The following is a 21442-nucleotide window of genomic DNA, read 5'->3' on the forward strand; positions in this document are numbered from 1 at the left end:
CTGCCTGGGAGAGGTGCGGGCTGAGAAGAGGCAGTGTGGTGTGGTGGGGAGGCCCCGGGACCCTGGCCCCAGGCTAGCAGAGTGTGTATCCTTGGCCCTCTACCTACTAGCTGGAAGCTGCAAGGAGGGTCAGATGGGTTCATTATATAAAGTGCTCCGAACACAGGTACTTGGTGCGTAGTGAGTTACTTGCCCCTTATGTGTTTATGGTTCTCACCATCCCACGGTGGGGGGGGGAATAGGGGGTGTAGCTGAGGCCAGAGAAGTGGGTGTGATCAGCCAGAGATGCAGAGGAGGCTAAGGGCAGAGCTTCACGGGGCCCATGGGCGAGGAGTGGGGGAGACCAGGTGATAACTAAGAAAACTGAGGGGTGGGGTAGCCAGCGCGGCGTTGAGGTCCGGTAAAGGGGGGGAGGGGGGCTTTCTGAACGGTATAGTTTAGCTCATTTTAGCATCTTTTGGATGCTAAGGGAAGGGAGGGAAGGGGTCAGTGAGCTGGGGTGAAGGCAGTGCTTAACTGGAGGAGGGAGGGGAGGTATCTCGCACCTGTCCCCCCTTTCAGGACGGGTTTTGAGGGGCAGAATGTGGGGAACGCCGAAGCGCGGTGCTGTCTCAGGAAGGCAGAGGGTCCACAGGGAAGTTTGAAACAAAACCTCCACGGGAACTCAGGCCCCGAGTTCTTGGTGACAAATCCACTGGGACCTCCAGGCAGAATGGGCGGGGTCCCCCGCCCCGCGCCGCCCCGTAAGACCAGCCCTCTTCAGTCCGTGGAGGGACCCGGGTGGCCCGGGGCTAGGCTCCGGGAGGTGGCGCGGGGGCCCGCGGGCGTCCACGGGCGGGTTCCCGCGGCGTTGCGGGCGGGACCCGCAGATACAAAGGGTCAGGCGGCGTCAGGCGGAGCCCAGCCCCGCGGGGGTCCAGAGGGATGAATGGGGGACGACCCGGCCAATCGGAGAGCAGGATTCGCGGCCGCGAGAGCAGAGAGCCAATAAGATCCGCGGTGCGACAGCGAGGCGGAGACGGAGCCAATCAGCTGTGAGGACAGGGCCAGGGGGCGGACCCGCGCGGAGTTTCAAATCGGCTGGGGTGGGCGAGGCGCATCTCTGCTGGGCTTCTGGTCGAGGTGGGCGCTGTGGGTGAGTGCAGGCCGGGGCGTAGGGGGCTTCTGTTCGGAAGAGACCTGGGGAGAGGGGGCGAGGGGGCGACTAGTTAGGGCAGGCACGCAGGTGGGGCGTCCGGGTATCGCGGGGGGCTCTGGCCAGCCGGCCACGGTCTCGGTGGGAGCGCGCTGGGTCCGGGCGAGTTGTGCAGGAGGCGCTGGTCGCGCGGGGCCCTTTGCCCACGAGGCCGCTCCGACTCCTCCCCCCTCCCCGCCTGAGGCTGGGATGGAAAGACAGCTGCTTTAGACACTTAGGGCAAGGGACCGACCGCAGGAAATGCTGACCAGCCTGCTTCAGCCTCTGCCTTCTTCTGGGCCTCGCTGGCCCCACGCCCTACTTTCAGGGAGCATACTCCTCCCGGCACTCACAGTTGCCAAGTGCACCCCTTCCCAGGCCCCCCCCCCCCCCCATGGACCACCATCCCATCTCTTCCCTTGTACCCAGGGTCTCTGTGGAGCCTGGGAATGGGATGTAGGATCAGGTCTAATTAGCATATTAGAACTTGTTCTTTACCGACTGACTTGCCTTTTGACATCCTTCGCAGGGTCTGGTGGACAGAATAGACTCTTGGCCTGGCAGATGGCCTCTCGGTGGCCTGGCGTGAGCGCCTCCATGCGCAGGAGATCTCTCCAGGACCAGGAGCAGCTGGAGGAGAGCGAGGTGCTGCAGCCTGCAATTGGCCAACTGGAGGCCTCCAGCGGAGCCCTGGGCTCCCTCTGCAGACAGTTCCAAAGGAGGCTGCCCCTGAGAGCAGTCAGCCTCAACCTAGGGGCAGGCCCTTCCTGGAAACGCCTAGAAACCCCAGAGCCAGGGCAGCAGGGCCTCCAGGCTGCAGCTCGCTCAGCTAAGACCGCCTTGGGCGCCATGTCCCAGGTAATGCCAACCATGTCCTGGTCAGCTGCTGCCCTAAGGAGCCCCCAAGAATATAGACTCCACGAAGACAAGGGCTTTGATTTGTTCATTGCTGTGTCCCCAGCACCACCCAAACAGTTCCTGGCACATAGTAGGTGCTCAACAAATAGTTGAGTGAGTGAATGGAAAGTGTCATGGAGGAAACATCCTCACAATACAAGATGATAGAGCTGTGTTGTGATGGAAACCACAAGGTAGTAGCTAATGATGGGAGGACACCAAAAACAAGCTTAGTCAGTGAAGGCTTCCCGGAGGAGGTGATTCCATGGAATTCACCCACAAAAGAGGAAGAAAGGAGCGTATAAGACAGGTGAAACGGTATGAGTCCAGATCCTGAGCAAAAGCTGAAGAGAGCCTGCAGGAGCTTAGTCTGGGTATCGCCAGAGAGCAAGGTAGGGTAGTGAGAAGGGGGTCCAGTATGCTAAAGGTGATTAGACACTCCCCAGAGAGACTGGTAGTCTCAGGAGCCAGTGGGAAGAATTTACAATGGGGTGGGAATCAGATCTAATTAGCATATTAGACCTTGATCTTTAGCTACTTGGTGGAAAAGGGGGTAGAAGCAGATTCTCCCACGAGGGGGATCTGAGGGTCTGGCCTTGCAAACGAGTGAACAATTTCAAGAGCTGCTCAGAAGGTAGATTTGAGAGGGTTTGGTGTCAGATGAGATGTATGGGCAGGAAGATGTCACTTATGTTGGGTGTGAGGTGCCCATGGGCCTTCCAAGTAGATGTGTCTTCAGACCTGCAGTTGGAGATGTATGGAGGTGTCACCTAGGAAGGACAGAGGCCATGAGAGTGAATAGACCTCCAGGGAGAGAACTGAGGGTAGGAGGGGGTGCTCCTCGGTATCTGATTGGGAATCTGAAGATATGGGAGAAGGAAGATGTTTCTGGACCCTTTGTAGAGAGGCCTCTGAGCCAAATGTTAGTCCTTGTATAGAAGAACCCTGGTTGCTTTGTCCCCGGGGATCAGAAGTGAACCGAGATAGCCTGCCCAAGGGCACAGCACTCACCAAATGTAACTCGGGTCTCGCTCTAACGACCCTGGACTCTGGTTTGCCGAGGCAAAGGCAGCCTAGCTGAGGAAGAGCTTCCACAGCCGTCCCCCAGCGGTATGGAAAGCCCAAGAGTTAGGGCTTGGCCCTGTGGGCAATGAGCAGCCTTAGAAGGGTATTGAGCAGCTGAGTGTCATGATCAGGAGTCGCCTTGAGAAGGATTTCTGTGCGTCGGTCTGGAGTATGGAACAGAGTGACACCAGAAGCAGGAGGACACATTATGTTGCAGTATCCTGGGGGGCAGGCTTTGCTCTTGAGTCCCTGGATCAGTCTGTGTCTGAAGGAGAGTTTGGACTAAGGCGAATGGAGGCTCTATGCACCAGAGTGGTTCTGCTGCTGACCACTGCACTCATACCCTGGGGGCCCCGAGCTGGGTCCCTGCAGTGGACCCATGTCACATGGCATCAACCATATCCCTCACCCTTGAGACTGAAAGCTGTCTGTGTGTGTAGGGCAGCTGATAGGTGGAGGGGTCGGAGGTATGGCTTAGAGACCAGGGTGGCCCACCCTTGACTGCTCTGTGCTCACATTTCCATGTACCTGTCAGAGAATCCAGGAGTCCTGCCAAAGTGGCACCAAGTGGCTGGTGGAAACCCAGGTGAAAGCCAGGAGGAGGAAGAGAGAGACCCAGAAGGGCAGTAGCCCCCCAGCTCGCAGCCTGAGCCAGAGGAGCACCCGGCTGTCTGGAACCACCCCTACCCGCTCAACTCTGGGCCCCTGGGAGAGAGAGCGTCACCGCCTCTCAACCCAAAAGGGCCCACATGCCCACCCACTGCGGAGGTCCAGGAGGGAGGCTGCCTTCCGGAGCCCCTACTCCTCTACAGAGCCCCTTTGCTCCCCCAGGTAAGTGGAAGAATGCCTTATCCCCAAAACACTAACGGGCCCCAGGGGCTCCCTAGAGCCAGGGGCACCCTGAGCTGAGTCACATCCATGTTCTGGCCCAGCTCTGCGCCACACTAGCCAGGGATCTGGGGAAGTCTTTCAGCACCTTAGTTTCCTCATCTATAAAAAGAAGAGGTGAGCTTAGCTCTGCTTGTGTCACAGTCTCCCAAGCCTCCTAATGAGCCTAAAAGCCCGTTTTGAAGCCATCTGGAGGCTGAGGCTCAGTGGGGAACAGCAAGGCTTACCTTTTTGCAGGATCACCTGCCCTTGACCTTATGAGCCTTGATCCATCTGTTCTCTGCCAGCTGCTCAAAGTTGCTCTGATGTCAATTCCTAGAATGAGGGTCTGGGAGGATGACCAGCCCCCACCGACCCCAGGCTGCATTGCTGGGTTGGGAGGGGCTCTGGCCACAGGTTTCCAACTAGTCACTGGTGCCTGTGGCTTTTCTTTCTGCTCAGTGAATCTGACAGCGACCTAGAGCCTGTAGGGGCAGGAATCCAGCATCTCCAGAAGCTGTCCCGAGAGCTGGATGAGGCCATTGTGGCTGAAGAGAGGTAAGCTGGTGTCCCATGTTTCAAATCAAAGTGGCTGGGAGGGTCCCCTTTTTAGGCAGGCCTCTGTTTCTGGCTCCAGCCCACTGTATGACCCTGGCGAGCCCCCCCCCCCCCCCCCTTCTCTGAGCCTCAGTCTCTTCGTCTGCAGCATGAGAAGGATGAAAGACTAGATTGGGGCAGTGGTTAAGGGTGCACCCTGGATATATGTGGCCCTCTGGGTCTTGGGCCCCCACACTTGTCCATCACCTGGAACTTCACCAGGCTCCTGAAAGACCTGCCCTGCCTCTAACACTCCCCATGGCTCCCTTATGCCCTGCCCACCCCCCATAGAATTGGGAAATGCTGCATAGCTGCTTGGAGTTCCTGGTCTGTCTGCTCAGGACCCCATCCTGAGAGCAGGGCCTGGGTCTGGAGCTGCCCTAAGGTGGGGCCATTTGTACATGGTCGTGATGAGCTCACAGGTGGGGCCCTGCCAGCTTTGACTATGTGCCGAGTGTGCCAAGTTCCCACCTTGTTACCATGTCTGGTCCTGCCTAGTCCAAACTGGGAGGGGCCCTCAGAGCCTGCAGCACCCGATGGCATCTCTCTCCTGCTTTCCCATTTCTAGTGGTGACATGACCGTTTCTCTCCTTCGCGACTGAGGACAGTGCCCTTCGGGTAAAGCCCTCCTCCCAAGCATCCTGCTCAGCATCTTCTCCCTCCTCCTCTCCTCCTCCCCCATGAGCACAGGTGCATCTTTGGAGACATGTTAAAGAACTAAGTCTTCTGGAACAACCCATAACTGATGCCCCCCAGAGTAGGAAGCGTGCAGTCTTCCTACCAGCTCAAAGCAGAGCTGCTGACCTTACTTACCCCATCGCCTTCTAGCCTCGCATTCTGGGGGGAGGCTCTGGTGTCCTCACTCCCCTGTCAAGAGCACAGCAAGAGGCACAATGGGAGCTCCGTCTTGCAGGAATTGAATCATATCTGATGCCCACACCCCCACACCTAGGATCCATGCCTCCCCTTGAGTTTCTGGAGGAAGCCCCCAGGCGTTGGCACTGCCCCTGAGCTACTGCTAAGAAAGACCTGACTAACATAGGCCCAGATGAGGGCTGCTCGGGGGCATCGGCTCTCCTGCTCTGCTGCAACCACATCTGAGCCCAGCAGAGACCACCTGCCACAGCCCAAGAGTGACTGGGAAAGACCTGGGAGAGGGAAGGGGATTGTTCATCCTACTCCCCTTTTGGGCTTTGAAACACACCTCACACTTGAGCCTTGTGGTTGCCTCTTTTGCATCGTGAAGTGCAGGCTCCAGGAGGTATCTGAGAGCACTGAGCTGTGCACCCAGGAACAGGGGCTGCAAGGAGTCACCTGTGTCACCAGTGCCCAGGCTATTGGGAACCAGCTCCCATGCCTGCTCCAAAGAAAGGGATGGGAGAGGTTTCCAGGCTATGAGACCCAGGGCCCATGGGTACCTATTTCTATTCTCAGCTCCAGACGCTGTGGGTGGCAGGGAGGTGTAGTATTGCTCAGTAGCAATTTCTTCCCTTTGTAAATTATTTAAGAAATCTGCTTTGTCATTTTATTAGAAAGAAATCAGGGTGTAACTTCCTTTGATAACGTTGCTTTTCCATAATAAAGATTCTTTCCGTATTTGACATCGCTTCTCTGTCACTGCCACCCCTGTGCGACTCTGGTCTATGTTCTGGTACCAGGCTTTGTCCCCTCACTCACCCCCACTCCAAGCCAGCCCACCTCCGGCGCAGGGAGCACAGGAGTAACGGGAAAGGTTTCTGGGCTTCACTCAGAGCAAAGCACATTTTAAAGGCAAGTAAGGTTTTTATTTAAGTGACAACGTTGGAGAGTTAAAAACCAGCTCACATCAAAATCAAGACCAGTTGTAAAAATCTTTGAACTCCATAATACTGTTTTTGTCTTGTTAGAAATCTGATATTTTACATTTTCTTTTCTAACGGATTTTGTACAAGGCAGCCATGAGGGATAGAAACCTTTTCACCACAGAACCACCCACCACGGATAATACTGAGAGTTACACACTTAGGAACAGTCAGACCAGGGACAAGACCAGACAGGCTGCCACCACCAAGTAAACAAATAGAAAGGACGCTGGGGTCCGAGCGTGGGGGTCCCCATGAGCCAGCCGCCCTCCTGTCCTGCCCCTCTTTGGTGTCACCTGCCCCTTGTCCCCACCAGAGTGGAGTCCAACTGATATTTATCCCAACCACCCTCTTGGTTTCTCAGCAAAAAGAGCAGGACCCAGACCAGGCTCCGCTGCCTGGACTTAACCCTAAGTATAATTTTTAAGAAAGTTCCTCCAAGCCCAGGGGGAGCAGGAGGGAGGTGACTTCCTGTGTCGGAGCCAAAGAGGTTAGGTTTCCAGAGCACTTGGCACCCAAACCCCCAGGTTCAGTGGGAAAGTTGGTTGTTTAAGGCGGGGTCAGCTATGAGGCTCCTTTGCAGCCCGGCGCCCCTCCCCGGCGGGCAGCGCCTGGGCTGGGTGGGGGTGTCCAAGCAGAACCCTGGCCAGCTGCACGCTGCCACGGGCCCAGCTCTCATTGGGAAATTGGTGCCACGCTTTGTCTGCAGGACACTTCTGGGCGGGTATGGGGTCCAGAGTGGTAAAAGGAGTTAAAAAGCCATGAGACACAGCCTCCCCTCTTTCAGAGAGCCCACCCCCCCCCAGTAATCTCTGAATACTGGGGTTCAGGCATGTTTGTTTTCTCTGGCCAGTGTCCAGGCAGGAGAGCCATTCATCCAATGCATGAAAAGCCTCCTATTTTTATTTTTTAATATTTTGCGGAGCCTAAAGAAGGAGTCGTGCTCTTTAGGAAAAAACCATGATGTCAGACAAGCAGGCCCTGGCTGTGGGGTACACCCTGAACCCCCAACAGGGCAAATGGAGAGGAAGGCAGCAGGCAGGCCCTCCAGCGGGACGGCCACCGAACTGGGAGAAACAAACATGCCACGTCAGAAACAGGGAGCTTTGGTCAGGCAGGAAGATCTGTTTTCCGGCTCCCGAGGGTCAGGCACACCGGAAGCTGGAAGGATTTTCTAGAAAACAGCCGAATGGGTCACAACTACTCTGGGGGAGGCAGCAGCCCCCTCCAGAGAACAACACGACTTGGTTCTTTGTTTTTCTCCAACATTAACTGGACGAACAAAATTGAACAAACCACTAGCGGAGAAAGTGCATATTGGTTACAGTTGCTGAGAAATCAGAACTGAAACCTACATTGTCTGAGTCTGGTCACTACACAGAATCACACAGACACAGTCACACTCACTAAAGCCCCGTGAGTGCGTGTTCACAAGCTCACTGTACACCTTCAGCATCAGCTTCGGAGCCCCAATCCAGAGCTCCAGGAAGAAGAGGGGTGGCTCCCCTGCTAGGTTCCACATCCCAGCTCAGACCCCCACAGTCACAGAATCCTGCTCACATGAGAGTAATACATCAGTGGCTTCTGCAAAAAGGAGATGGAGTTTCAGAGAATCAGAGTCAGCCTGCCCAAGTTTAATTTAGGGTATATTTTGGAAAGGAAGGGAAGGACTGGGGTTGAGGTGGCTAAGCCACATGAGCTGGTGCTTTATGGGGGAGCCGAGAAAAATGCCATGTGAAGGAGGAATGTGAACTGCCAGGAGGCAGGACCAAAGAGGAAGCCCGGGTGATCGTCCCTCCCCAACAGACTTGCTGGCAGCTCCTGCTGCTGAAATGCAGGTGGGGGACTGAAAGTGAAGCAGAGAGCTGGCAGGTAGGTGAGGCAGGTGTGGCGGAGATCGGGCAGACTGGAGAAGACACGTTTCTCGTAGAGAGCAGGGTTAGGGGCTGGAAGCAGGACCCCTCCAGCCCCAGCAGGGTGCCCCATTTGCCAGTGGTGCCAGCTGCCCACCCCCCAGCAGCGGCTGTCGGGGAGTACACCGGACACATGGGAACTGCAAGAGGTAGACATTGAGCAGAAGCGACACTGGGCTGACACAGATGTCTGGGCCCCAAGGCCGCCTGGCCCATGACACGGAGCCCTGGCTGAGCAGCATGAGGACCTGGACAGGCTTTAAGGGGCCCCAGAAGAGCTAAGCCCTACCAATCTCAGGGGATGACCCAAGAGGAAGTTATGGGCACCAGACCAAGCTGAGTGGCAAAGGGAAGGACAGAGAATACAACAGTTTGAGCCAAAACTACATGAACTCCCAGAATTCCAGGCTCTCAGCTCTATGCCTTCCAGGAGCCAAAAGGGAGCAATGAGTCTGGGTAGTGCTGGGGAGGAGCCAGATCAGTGCCCTCTGGGAAGATGTCTGTTCCTGGGACACCAGGTTTGGGCATCAGGGTTTGGGCATTGTTGCAAAACAAATCTCTCCATGGAGGACGGACCCCTTCCCCCCCACCCCAGGGCCTTCCTTTGAAGTGATGGAGCAATAGCTGCTCCCTCCCAGCCCACCCAGAGCCCCGCTCTCAGGTTGTGGCCACAGTGTAGATCACTGAGCCCTCCGAGGAGCTCTTGGGCCTGAAAAGCCTCACGGAACAGAAGTGCAGGACAGCCTAGGAGTCAAAACTCGCATCCCTCTAATCTCAGCTGGGGAGATCCCTCAATTACGTAAGGAAGGCAGGGCCCAGAGAGGGCAAGCAGCTGGCTCCAGGGCTCACAGCTAGCCCAGCTAGGCCGGAGCCCAAGGCCGCAGCCTCACAGGGGAGGGCACCAGGCAGGACTCCGGAAAGAGGAACAACTGTCCTCAAGGGCCACAGGAGAGTGGTAAAGATACTGAGGACAAGAAGGCGGGACATGAACAGCTGCAGCAGAACAGGCTGTCAGCACCAGACCCCTCCCCCCAGGGCCAGGGGACAGACACCTGAACAAAGGATGAGCCCAGGGGGCATCCTCTCACTCCCAGAAAGTGGCCACTTTGCCATAGGAGAGCCAGGCCCAAGAGGGTAACTCAGAAAGTCACAGGGAGGGCAGGCGGGCACAATGCCACTCCCTCGCCTCTCCACCAGACAGACGCGAAGCCGTTCCTGCCAGTGGCTGTGGATCCCTGGTCTGGGGGCTTCTCCCTTTGGGCCTGCCTGTCGTTACCCCGGAAGCCTAGAGAACTCAGAAAGATGGTCGACTTGGTCAAACACTCCAGCTGGGGGGCAGGCCTGCACCCCGGATTACACAGACATCAACCCTGACTTGGGCTTGAAGCCGCAGGCACGGGGGAGGCCGCAGTGGCTGCACTGAGACCCGGGAGGGGGGAGTCTCATGCCCTTGCAGCCTAGGGAGCCCCCCCAAGGACGGGTAGGGTTCCTCTCCTCCCCCCTTCTGTGGTCGGACGCTGCTAGACAGACACGGGAGGGAAAAAGCAGGAAAAGGCCTCTGTTGGGGAGAAGGCAGCCCCTCCGGTCCCCGCGGGCAGCCTGTAAGGCCCCCCTGCTCGGCGCACAGCCCGGCCCTCAGGGCACCGACTCGAACTTGGGGGGCCCGCGCGCCCAGCTGAGCGCCGGCAGGGGGCGCTCGTGGTCCTTGTCGGACTCGGGCTGGCTCTGCGCGCGCTCGGGCTTGGGGTTGGCGGGCGGGTCGGGCTGCTGCACCGACATGGTCCTGCGCAGGTGGTTGCGCTTCCGAAGGAAGTCCGGCTGCGCGTGGAGGCCGAAGCTGCCCTTGCGCAGGATCATCCGCGAGTTGTTCTTCTTGGGGCGCGAGCGGTGGCTGGCCTCCAGCGCGGCCAGGTGCGCGGCGTAGCCCTCGCTCAGGAACTGCGGGGGGGGCGGAGTCAGGGCGGCGGGGCGGGGCCGGCCCCTGGGCCTGCCTCCCACCCCACCCCACCCCCACTATCACCTTCTCTGCAACACCCCACCATGGGCCTCCAGCTCCTCCGTGGAAAACTGGAAGCTCACTGTCATTCAAGGCTCCGGGCCCTTTTTTGGACAGCTGAGCACGTCTATCTGTACCTGTAGGTCATTCCGGAATTCTCTGGATTCTTGATGGGGGTGAAACTCCCATCCTGGTCACTTTCACCAAAATCCCAAACTATATGTCTCTCCCATAGTCCACCTTCTGCCCCGTGGAACTTGGTCGTTTTCTGGCCCCTGCAACTGCCCTTCTTGCGAATCCTTCCCACTGTGTTCTCAGCTCGCCGCTGGAAGTGCGGCCTGCTCACAGCAGCAGCGCCCGGGCCCTAGGCAGGCAGGACCTCAGGCCCCACACGCCTACAGAATCAGAACCCGCCTTAGAACAAGATCCCCACAGGAGCCACCAGCGCATTTAGAGTTTGAGATCAGTGCTGCTCTAGGGGTCCCCACTCCGCAGCCCCTCCAACTTCTGACCCTCCACCTGCTGGTCACTCTCAGGGTTCACACTCAACATGCCCCAAAAGATTGTCGCCTTCCCTTCCATCTGCTCCCTCAACCTGCCTCTCACCAAGCCAGAAACGAGGTGTCATCCTCGCCTTTCCCTTTCCTTCATCCCACACATCTGATCCATTCATTACCAAATCCAGCCCATCCTGCCTAAAAAGGCCTCTCAGACCCTCCGCCTTCTCTCCTCCCTCCCACTGCCCTGCCACTTCCTCCCACCCACCTCCCACCTGGAGCCCGAGGGACTTCTCTAAATCATAAACACTCCAAAGACAGAGTCCCAGCCCGCCAAGGCGCACAGGCCCTGGCACTGCCACGGCAGCCCCCTCGCCAGCTCCGCCCCACGTCACGCTCAGCCAGGCTGTCGCTGGCAGTTCCCAGAATATACATGTTCTCTGTCACCTCCTGACCTTTGCTTTTGCTGCTGCCTCCGTCACAAATGCTCCTCCAGGCTCCTAGAATTGTCCCTTCTAGGACAATTCCTCATACTCCTGAAAACCAACCTTGCCCTGAGTCCAGCTTAGCTACTCCTTTCGGGGCCCCACCATTCTCTGTGCTCCCTCATCTTTTATTATGGCTCTTGCCCCACTGTACTGGTATTGTCTGGAAATTTTTCCATCTCCCTGCTAGACTGGATGACATGACGTCCGATTCCACTGGGGACTCTCCCCTGCTCCCGACACAGGGTGTTTTGAGGCAGGTGCCTGGTAGTATTTGTTGAATGAATGAATGAATGAATGAATGAATGAATGAATGAATGAGCAGACGAAGGAAAGAACAATTAAAGGAATAACCACCTCCTCCCCCTCACTCTTTCCCTCGCCCCCTCCCCAGCCCCCAGCCCCAGCCCAGCCTCCACCCACCTGGCACTGGGTTTGGTATTTCTTGGTGGGCCTGCCCACGATGAAGATCTGGGAAGGTGGCAGGCCCAGCACGCTGTAGACGGAGATGTCCTTTGTGGAGCCGTAGGCAGCGCTGATTTTGATGAAGCACTGAAACACAGAGCAGCTCATGGGGGGAGAGAGGCCCAGCCAAGCCTCCCCCCAAGGATTCCTAGACAACCCTCCCCCACCAGGAAACTCCTGCTGGGGACCCTTTATCTGCACACTGTTGGAAGCCAAGTCATGGGCCTACCCTGCAGTGGCCTTCCCTCTCTGCCCCCCACCCTGCACCCCAGGCCCAATACAGGGTTCTGCCTGGTGAAGTGAGGACCACACCATGAGCTGCGCAGCACCAGGTTGTGTATCAATGGGGCAAAGCGCTCCTTTGTGGACAAGGACACTGAGGGCCAGGTTGACATATCAAAGGGCCGGGACTGGAGTCAGTCCTGCATGGCCTCTGTCCCTGTGCCATCCCCACCACACCGGACTGTGGCCACTGCCTTGTCTGGCTGGTCTGATGTCCTACCCAGGAGCCTCATCCCAGTTCAGAAAACAGCCCAGCTCCTCCTCATTCCAGCATCACCTCCAGATCCTCGCCTGCCCCCCGGGGATGAAACCCCACCTCTTTTCAGGCACTCACTGTCTCACTGCTCCTCACTTTGAGCCCCCCCACCAGTGTCATCTTCTTCTCTCCCACTCACCCTCCCCCCAAGTTCACCAGAGACTTTTGGTCCCAGGTCACAGCTTTTCTTCCTCCTAAGTCCGACTGTCACTGGGATGAACCCCTGTCCTCGTGGATGACCCACCCACCACCTGCGCCTCTTGGGTGAGAGCCGGGACTGGTCCTCTTTACGGTCATGGCCATCACCTCCAAGACTGAGCCCGGAATTGCCCCCTCTGGACTCTGACCTCTCGCTTTCCCACGGGACCCCGCTCCTCCCGCCTCTGCCGCCTCCAGCCTCTCTGGCCTTGTCCACCTGCATTCTCCACACAGCTCTCCTGCCTCACCCTCCCCACCTGCCCGGGCTCCCCGTGGCCTCCCCGTGGCCTCCCCGTGGCCTCGCTGGGCCTGCTCCACATCTGCCGTTTCTGTGTGCTCGCTGCTGAGAGCTTCCAGAGAGACACACAACCACCCAGCTCTAGCCCCACAGAGTCTTTCTGGTCCCCCACCCTAGAAAACACTTGCGATTTTTACTTCCCTCCCTGAGCTGCTACCCAGTCCTGGATGTTGAACCAAAGAGGGGCCCTCCTCAGCCCACTGGCCCTCTCCCCCTTCATTGGTTTATCCCCCAATCTGCCTTTAGCCCAGTGAAGGAGCAGCCTCTTTGCCCCGCCCTGTCCCACCTCCTGATGGGCCCCAGCTCACTCCTGTGACTTCAGTCCAGAGAGTCTATTCCCACCCACACCATGACCCTTCTGAGCCGAGACCCCCCTTCTCTGCTCTCACCCCACTGCTCCTGCCCCTCGGCCCCTCTGAGGCGTCCCTTCTACACCGAGGTCATCGGTGTCCAGTCTTCATCATGAGGACCTTTCTCACCAAACGCACCTCTTCCCAAGGAGAGTGTCCTTCCTGAAAACTCCTCCTCCCCGATCCCAGGAAGCTTCTCTCTCCTGGCCTCCTCCCCATCTGGCTGCCTCTGGTTCCTCGGCTGGCTCCCCTTCCTGCTCTTGGGGGCTCAGTACGACTCCTTCTCACCCCCTCCCTTGGCTTCATTGACCTGCTTCTGCTGGGACTGACACAGCTCGTGTCCAGTGGCCATACCAGCCTCCATGTGTCCACAAATGAGCTCATCTTCCTCCAGCCTGGTCCCCTTTCATTTCATTCATTCCCTCACTCACCCCACTAACACTTACTGGGTGCCTATCCTGTCATCATTGTCTCCGATGCTGGAGATATATTGGTGACAAACGGACACGAGCTCTGCCTCCGTGGAGACTACGGTCAGGTCAGATTAGCAGCCCCTGGGTTTCTCCTGGTTACTCAAGACGGATATCTGAGAGCTTCTTGCTCCCTCCATGAAACCATCACTGAGCCCTGACGATTCTACCTCCTGATCTGCCCATGCCTTTCACTCCGTCCCATGGCTACCACCTAGACTCTGATCTCCCTGTCCCTTGCTTGGGCAGCTTCCTAACTGTCCTCCCCACCTCTTGCTTCTCCCACTAATCTGTTCTCCACACAGCTGCCAGAGGGATCTTTCTATAGCCCAAATTAGACACTGCCACTTTAAGCATTTCCATAGCTCCCCATTGCCCTCAGCAGAGTTCATGGTCTGGGCCTGGTTTCTGAGGTTTTCAAGACCTACCAACCTGAAGCCCCTGATGACCTCTGGTGCCTCAGCTCCCAACTGGCCTCGGTCTGCCACTGCATCCCATCCTGCAGCTCTGAGAACATCCCAGGCTCTTCCTACCACAGTGCCTTTGCACATGCTGTTTCTTTGGCCACCTGACGACCTCATACTCATGCTTCAATACTCAGCTCAAAAGTTCCCACCTCCTAGAAGCCTTCCCTGCCCTCCCCAAGCAACACAAGGTCCTTTCTCTGTTTGCCAATAGGGCCTTTTCTACTTACATACCAGTAAATGGGGGATTTGCAGGCTCTCAGTCCTCTAGATCAGGGATTGGGAGACTTTTTATATGAAAGACCAGATAGTAAATATTTCAATCCCAGCACTCTATTGCAGCTTCTCAACTGTTCCATTATATCTCGAAGCAGCCATCAACAACACAGCTCATGAGCTTGGCTACGTTGGAATAAAACTTTATTTATGGACACTGAAATCTGAGCTTCATATATCTTTCACATGTCAGGAAATATTACTCTCCACTTGATGTCCCCCTCAACCATTTAAAAGTATAAGCTCATAGGTCAAATAAAATAGGCTGCTGGTGAGATTTAGCCCCTGAGTCACAGTTTGTCAACCACTGGTCTAGATCAGTGGGTCTCAAAATTTTGTAAGCAGCAGGATCCCATGGAGGGTTTGTTAAAACACAGATTGCTGGGCCCCTCTCCAGAGTTTTTGATCCAGTAGATCTGAGGGAAGGATAGAGAATCTGCATTTCTAATAAGCTCCCAGGATTCTGTGCCTTGGATCCTGGGAACAGAATGTGAGAACCAAACCGCAGCTCTGGGTCAAAGCTCCGAAGAGTACAGCCCACATTCTGTTTGTCTCTGGGTGGCCCCAAGGCTGAGGACAGGTAAGAAGCACAGTAGACCCTTAAGTGTCTGTTGAATGAACAACCAAGTGCAGACACCAGAGTGCAGGCTTTAGGGTGAGGAGATGAAAAGGGTGAAAGCCTGACTCTGAGATCTTGGGCAAGTCTGTGAGCCTCACCTTTCTCAGCTGTCACTGAGGATAACAACACCCACCTGGAAAGGCTATAAAAGGAACCACCGAGATCCACGCTTGTGTGCTTTGCAAACTGGCCATCCACATGCACAACAGGAGGTGGTGGGGTACATGGATGAGGGCCCACTGGGGTCGAGGGAGTATGGAGGAGGGCCCTGGAGGTCTCACCCCCTCCCAGGCCACAGCCCAGCCCGGGGCTGGCAGCTCACCTCTTGCACGAGGTTGCGGAGGAAGATGGCCTTCTGTCGCAGCGGGTCGTGCACCAGCCCGTCGGAGAAAAAGATCATGCCCTGCGGGAAGTTGTGCTGGGACAGCCAGGAAACCACGCGCTGCTTCTGCATGTCCGGCCGCCCGGTGATGTAGAGGATCATGTAGCCCAGGTCCTGCCAGTGCCTGGTGAGAGGGCATTCGTCGCAGCGTCCAGCCCACACCCAGCCGGTGCTGCCCAGCGGCCTGCCCCACCTGCTGCCTCCCTGAGAAACCAGGATTGGCTGCTCCGAGGAGTGCTCAGGAAAACCAGGGGGACCCCAAACCCACACTCCCAGTTGAGCCCCCCATGAGTCCTGAACGTCTCTCTTGAATGGTCCAAAGGCACCGCATGGTCACAGCCAACCGATCCCCCCACTTCTGCCCCCGCTGCTCATGTCCCCTTCTCTGGTGCTGGCAATGTAATTCAAGTTTCTGGAGCCAGAGACAAGCACGTTTGATTCCTCCCCTTCCTCTCCTTCCTCCTCCAATCAGTGAGCCAGCCGTTCATGCCACCAGGCAGGGTCTTTACTGCACGTTCTCCCTTCAGTCCACGTCTCATCCTTAGCTCAGGCCTCATGCCTTGCCGGGGCCACTAAGGAGCCTCCTAGCAGGCCTCTTTGCCTCCACTCCCCCCACTTCAATCTAACCTGGGCTGTGCAACCTTAGGCAGGTTACTTAACCCCCAGGGTTTCAGTTTCCACTTCTGCAAAATGGGGATAATATTAGCAACTACTGTGCAGGTCATCCTAAGGGTGAAATGAATTAATCCCAAACGTTCTGGGCCTGCTGTGCTCTACACAATTGCAGTACTATTATCCCCTGTACTGTTACCACGGTGATGTTTGTAAATCACAAATCTAACCTGATTACTTCTTTGCCTAAAGCCATTCCTGGTTCCCCCGTGCCCTGAGGTCACAGCCCTCTCTCACTAGTGTCCCTCCATGCTGTGCCCTTGAGCCTGGCCTCCCCCCAGTCACACGGAGCTGCTTGGCTGCCCTGGACCAGCCTGGCGCTCTCCTACTGCACGCCCCTCCTCTAGAGGGCCTCATGGCTCCATTTCCTTACATGCCCATCCTCCCATCTTTCCAGGCCCCCTCCTCCAGAAAGGCCTCCCTGCTTCCCAAGCTGAATCAGCATCTCTTCTCTGTGCTCTCACAGCACAGTGGGTAGTGTCCCTGCTGCCTTCACAAGGCATCCTGGCTGTAAGAAGTCAGATTAGTGCAGACTTGTCTGGGAGCTTCTGTGGCACTAGCCACCCACTGGCTACTATAGATGGGGGTTTCCAGGCCTAGAAGATGATCTAAGAAATTTGAAGAGGTTTTATAACAATGCACAGGCCCCAGTGTCACCCCCAGGGAGTCTGGTTAGTCCTGAGGTGGGGTCCAGTGGCCTGTGATGACAAAAAGCAGCTTCTGATGAGCAGCAAGGTTTGCAGAACACAACAGTGGCCCAGGAGCCCGGGGGAAGGAGGTGAGAGCACCGGAAGGACCCTCAGAGAGGAGGGACCAACCACAGCCTCCCCTTCCCAGCTGTGGGATGCTGAGTTCGGTGGGGGACAGGGGGGCAGTGGAGAAGATGTTGTTATGGGAATAAATGGCCCAGCCTTATACAGGAGAGGTTGACCCCTGAGATGACATTGAGGCTGTCCTTGACCTGTTCCCGCAGGGCCAGTGGGCATCGTGAGGTCAGCAGTCTCCTAGGAGTCCCTGAGCCAGGCCAGTATTCTTTCCCCAAAGTGATCGCTGCTCCTGGGGTGAGACAGGAAAGTCCCTACCCCAACACTAAGAGCTCCCAGGACCCAGGGTCTGTTCCACTCTTAGGGTTCTGACCACTTGGAGTCCTGGATCAGTTTCTCATGCCCCTGACTTGTTTTCCCCACAGGACTGTGAGATTCCTCCTACTAGGACCTCTCTTTGCATCGGTGCCCGCAACAGAGCCTGACTTAAGAAAGGGTAGATGGAGGCAGGGGTGGAGGGAGCCAAGGAGGGCTGGAAGAACTGAAGTGGAGCCTCTTTTGCTTTTCTATTGGCAAAACCCTCTGCCTGTGTCTCAGCAAAACAATAGCCCTGGGGGGCTGTGTTTCCAGCCACCCTCCTGCCCCTTCCTAATCTGGTCTCTAAATTCCAAGTACCCTAACCTGTCCCACCTGTTCCCCACACATGCTCTGCTCTTCTCTGTCCCTGTCACCTTGCAACCTCCTTCTTGGCCTAAATCAATCAATATTTGTACAATGGCATGGTTTGAAAATATATATACATACATCCTTCAGCGGCTATCGCAAATACTGCCTCTCTCAGGAAGCCTACTATGCTTTCTCCAACCCGCTAGAATAGCTCCCATCTCTCAACTAGCACTGTATGTTAGCTAGGTTAGAAAGATGGCCCCTCAGTGAGCCATAGGTCCCTTTATGTGGCCCTGTCCCCCTGAATCTGGACTGATCCTGCGAGTAGCTTATAACCAATAGAAAGCAGTGGAAAGGACACTGTGACTCCCAAGGCTGGGTCAGAAGAAGGCTCGCAGCTTCCACCTGGGTGTCTAGGAACCAGGGGAAGCTGAGCACCTTGTACAAGGTCTGAATAGCCTGAGACCTCCCAGGCTAGCCACGGGGAGCAGCCACATGGGGAAATAGAGCCACCCAGATGAGGAACAACATATGCATTCAGGAGCCAGCCCTCGTGAACATCCAGCCCCGGGGAGCCTTCAGATGACCCCCAGCCCAGACCACCTTCTGACCAAAATCGCTAGAGAGACCCACATGAGAACCTTTCGAAAGAACGCAGTCAATCCGCAGAACCATGAGACAATAATAAATTATGATTTTAAGCAGCTATGTTTGGAGCCATTTGTGACACAGCAAGAGATCATCAGAACACCGGAATTCATCCTGATTGGGGTGGGAATGTGAGAGGCCGGGCCTGATTCCCTGCCAAGAATGCTCAGACAGTGTTAGGATAAGCGGAGGAGGGAGGGCAGGCAGGCAGGGGGAGAGAGGGCCTGGGGTCTAGAAAGTGGCAGGGAGAGTTCAAGGACGCTGGGTGAATTAATACTGGAGGTGAAGCCAGCGCTCCCGGCTCCTGGCCCAGAGGCCAGCGGCATTCCTAGAGGAAACCGGGAAAAACACCCACCTCCCCCAGGCCTGCTGGCTCCTGCGCGGGGAGGACATGTCCCTTGCACAGGGGTGGCACTCACCGAACAACGTCCACTGCCCCCGGCCGGACCTTGGGGTCACTTCCCATGATGGACACGCTGGCCGCAAAGGACCCGTCGATGCTGAATACCACGCACTCCATGCCGCGGGGCAGCACCGTGAGGTAGCTCATCGCACAGGTCTGGTCGCCTCTGAAAAGTGCCACCTGTGGTCAGCTATGTGCTCAAGGTCAGGGGTTGTTAGCCTGAGGCCAGAGGTCAGAGCCACTGGATCAGAGCTCAGTCTGGGGCCAGGGTCAAAGAGAATCTGATGGTGACCTTGTCCATTTTTCTCTCTCCCCACAGACAGGGCTGAGGCCCGAAAGAGAGCACCGAGGGCCCCATCTTCTGGATAGACTTGGCTGGAAGGGTCGTGACAACGGGTGCACCACCGTGAGAGTGCTTCCTGGGTCTCACCTGACGACCATCTTCACGGGGTAGACGCCGACACCCAGGCGCCGGGGCCGCGGCACGCTGTACGTGATCCGGCCACTGCTGTTGGTGATCTCCGTGTCCAGGTGCACCCAGCGGCCTGAGGACGGTTCTGCCATCACCAGGATGTCCACCTGCAGGCAGCAAGGGGGCCAGGGAATTCACTGAAGGCTGGGGGGCTGCAGGCTTGGCTCAGGGGCTCGGCCAGGAGCGCTCTGCCAAGACAGCAGGCTCCGGAGCTTGGGCTCCTGCCTGACGCTTCCTGGCTCCTACCACCCTCTCCCTCCACTGCAGCCACATTAGCCTCTCAGATGCACCCAGTTCAGCCCTGGCTCCTGGCTCACCCTCCCTGACCTCCCCGGCAGGTGAGTGTCTGCCAGCTCAGCGCCCCCAGAGCCCTCACCCCACGTGCCATGAGGTACCACGAGGCCCTTGGTGCTCGTGTGGTCAGTCAAAGCAGGGATGGCCCAGCCTCCTTACCTTCTCTCCCGTCAGAGCCACCATATCCAGGGGCCCGTACATGAACCGTCCCACCAGGACCTGGGGGCCGTCCTCGGCAGCAATGACGTCATTGGCCCGGTGGTTAGCGGTGACATTCTGGAAGGACAGAAAACAGCTCAGCCTCTGCAAGTGGGGCTGGGCCTTGCGTTTTCATTGCATTGTCCTTAGGATTCGCTGGAGGGACTTGGACCTGCCACATCCTGCCTCCCCATCAACCCCCATTAGAGCTTCCGAGACGCGTTCCCATGGAACCCACAAGAAAACCAGCCCCTTAGACCCTAATGCCACCTCCCAGGAGCCCCAGGGTCCCTGGAGATGAGCATTCTCAGCTCTCGATTCTCCCCATGCCCCGAGGAACCGCCAGTCCTCGCAGCTGGTCATCCTCCTAGTCCCTAAGCTGGGAACTGCGGGGCAGCTTCTCCGCTTCCTTCCACATCTCTGCTCACAGTCGACAGCCACTTACCACCGTCCTTTCTTAATGGAAGATTTCAAACGTACAGGAGTAGAGAGAATCGGGCAACAAAGTCTCGTGTGCCTGACCCCAGCTCCTCCGCTTACCCCCTCGCAGCCACTCCGCTGTCCTTCCCTTGCTGAATCCCCACCCGACCCCACCCAGATGACTTTGGAGCCATCCCCGACATTGCATCATTTTATCTGTAATCATCCCAACATCCCCACCTTTCTGCCCTCCAGTTTCAATTCATTCCGCAGCTCATTTCCTTGGCCCAACCACCCCACCAACCCCCACCCCCCACTCTAGGCTTGGCTTCAACACCCAAGTCACTCGGTCTGGTGGCCCTTCCCTTACATGCCTGCCCATGTGGCATCTCTCCCCACACCCATGTTACCTCTCGCCTGGGCTCTGCTAATAGCTTCTTAATGAAGCTCCTTATTCAAGAATAATCCCCTGGCAGATCCATCAGCTTTATAAAGCACAAGTCTGTTAACACCATTGCCCTCTGGATGAAGTCCAAATCCTGAGCTCAGCGTTGAAGCCTGGCCTGGGCAAGCTTTTCAGTCTTCTTTCCTGCTGCTCCCCTTCCAGACCCCTACGGCCCTTCCAGGTGGGCTCTGCAGTGGTCTCCAGGCTTTTGCTCACACTGGGCCTCCCACTCTACATGCTATCACTGGCCCTCTGCCCCCATATTCCAGCCCACCCACTATGACCCGACTCAACTTTGTCCTGTCCCAGAAACACTGCTTCGACCTCCCAAATATGGTCTCTACCTCTTCTCAATTCCCATGGAATTTTAATTCAATTCAACAAACATTTGCAGTCACCTTGTCTGCACAGGTCCCTTAGGTGGGATTTGTGGACACAAAGAGGAAGCTAACCCTGGCCTGGGAACACTCTGTCAGTGCAGAACACAGGAGGGAGAAGAGTTGATTCATGGAAACAAACATATGGAAAGATGCTCGACCTCACTAGTCATCAGGGAAACGCAAGTCATACCCACTAGGATGACTAGAGGCAAAGAGACAGATAATAACAAGTGTTGGCGAGGATGTGGAGATGCCGGAACCCTCATACACTGCTGAGGGGAATGTAAAATGATGTCACTGCTTCAGACAAGTTTGGCAGTTCCTCAAATCATTAAACTAGAGTTACCGTTTGACCCAGCAATTCCACTTCCTAGGAAAAATGAAAACATCTGTTCACATAAAAACCTGCACACAAATATTTAGAGCAGCATTATTCATAGTAGACAAGAGGGAGAAACAACCCAAATGTCCAAAAACTGATAAATGGATAAACAAAAATGTGGTATATCCATATAATGAAATATTATTCAGCCATAAAAAGGAATGAAGTACTGGTACATGTTATAACATGGATGAACTTTGGAAACATTATGCTAGGTGAAAGAAACCAGACACAAAAGACAACATATTGTATTGTTCCGTTTGTGGGAAATGTCCAGAACAGGCAAATCTATAGAGACAGAAAGTA

At 56.2% G+C, this 21442-nt stretch overlaps 2 protein-coding genes across 4 annotated transcripts in view; one reads left to right on the plus strand and one right to left on the minus strand.

The window, feature by feature from the left end:
* The first annotated feature begins 1069 nt into the window (after positions 1-1069).
* PIMREG (PICALM interacting mitotic regulator) lies at positions 1070-6201 on the plus strand. 3 transcript variants are annotated; one of them, XM_016200918.2, is made up of 5 exons: positions 1070-1122; positions 1704-2032; positions 3672-3967; positions 4466-4561; positions 5169-6201. In XM_016200918.2, the coding sequence occupies exons 2-5, from the start codon at positions 1739-1741 to the stop codon at positions 5200-5202; spliced, it is 720 nt and encodes a 239-aa protein (XP_016056404.1). In that variant the 5' UTR covers positions 1070-1122; positions 1704-1738; the 3' UTR covers positions 5203-6201. The 3 variants fall into 3 exon arrangements, with proteins under 3 accessions (XP_016056404.1, XP_016056403.1, XP_087682664.1); XM_016200917.2 differs by having other exon boundaries at positions 1107-1135; XM_087826538.1 differs by having other exon boundaries at positions 1107-1135; positions 3681-3967.
* A 3788-nt stretch (positions 6202-9989) lies between these two features.
* PITPNM3 (PITPNM family member 3) overlaps positions 9990-21442 on the minus strand; it is an 84685-nt gene continuing 73232 nt past the window's right edge. The window contains exons 15-20 of the mRNA XM_087826478.1: positions 19471-19587; positions 18976-19124; positions 18562-18711; positions 15333-15516; positions 11756-11884; positions 9990-10292 (exon numbers count right to left, since the gene is read on the minus strand). Coding sequence (XP_087682604.1) covers positions 9990-10292; positions 11756-11884; positions 15333-15516; positions 18562-18711; positions 18976-19124; positions 19471-19587 — 1032 coding nt within the window. The remainder of the gene's footprint in view (positions 10293-11755; positions 11885-15332; positions 15517-18561; positions 18712-18975; positions 19125-19470; positions 19588-21442) is intronic.

This window comes from Miniopterus natalensis, chromosome 17 (assembly GCF_054644295.1).
Source record: "Miniopterus natalensis isolate mMinNat1 chromosome 17, mMinNat1.hap1, whole genome shotgun sequence".
Lineage (NCBI taxonomy): Eukaryota > Metazoa > Chordata > Mammalia > Chiroptera > Miniopteridae > Miniopterus > Miniopterus natalensis.

Coding starts and splice junctions, on each gene's coding strand:
- PIMREG (XM_016200918.2), top strand. CDS start 1,739: ATGGCCTCTCGGTGGCCTGGCGTGAGCGCCTCCATGCGCAGGAGATCT. Junction 2,033..3,671: donor CCTTGGGCGCCATGTCCCAG/GTAATGCCAACC, acceptor TGTACCTGTCAG/AGAATCCAGGAGTCCTGCCA. Junction 4,562..5,168: donor GCCATTGTGGCTGAAGAGAG/GTAAGCTGGTGT, acceptor TCCCATTTCTAG/TGGTGACATGACCGTTTCTC.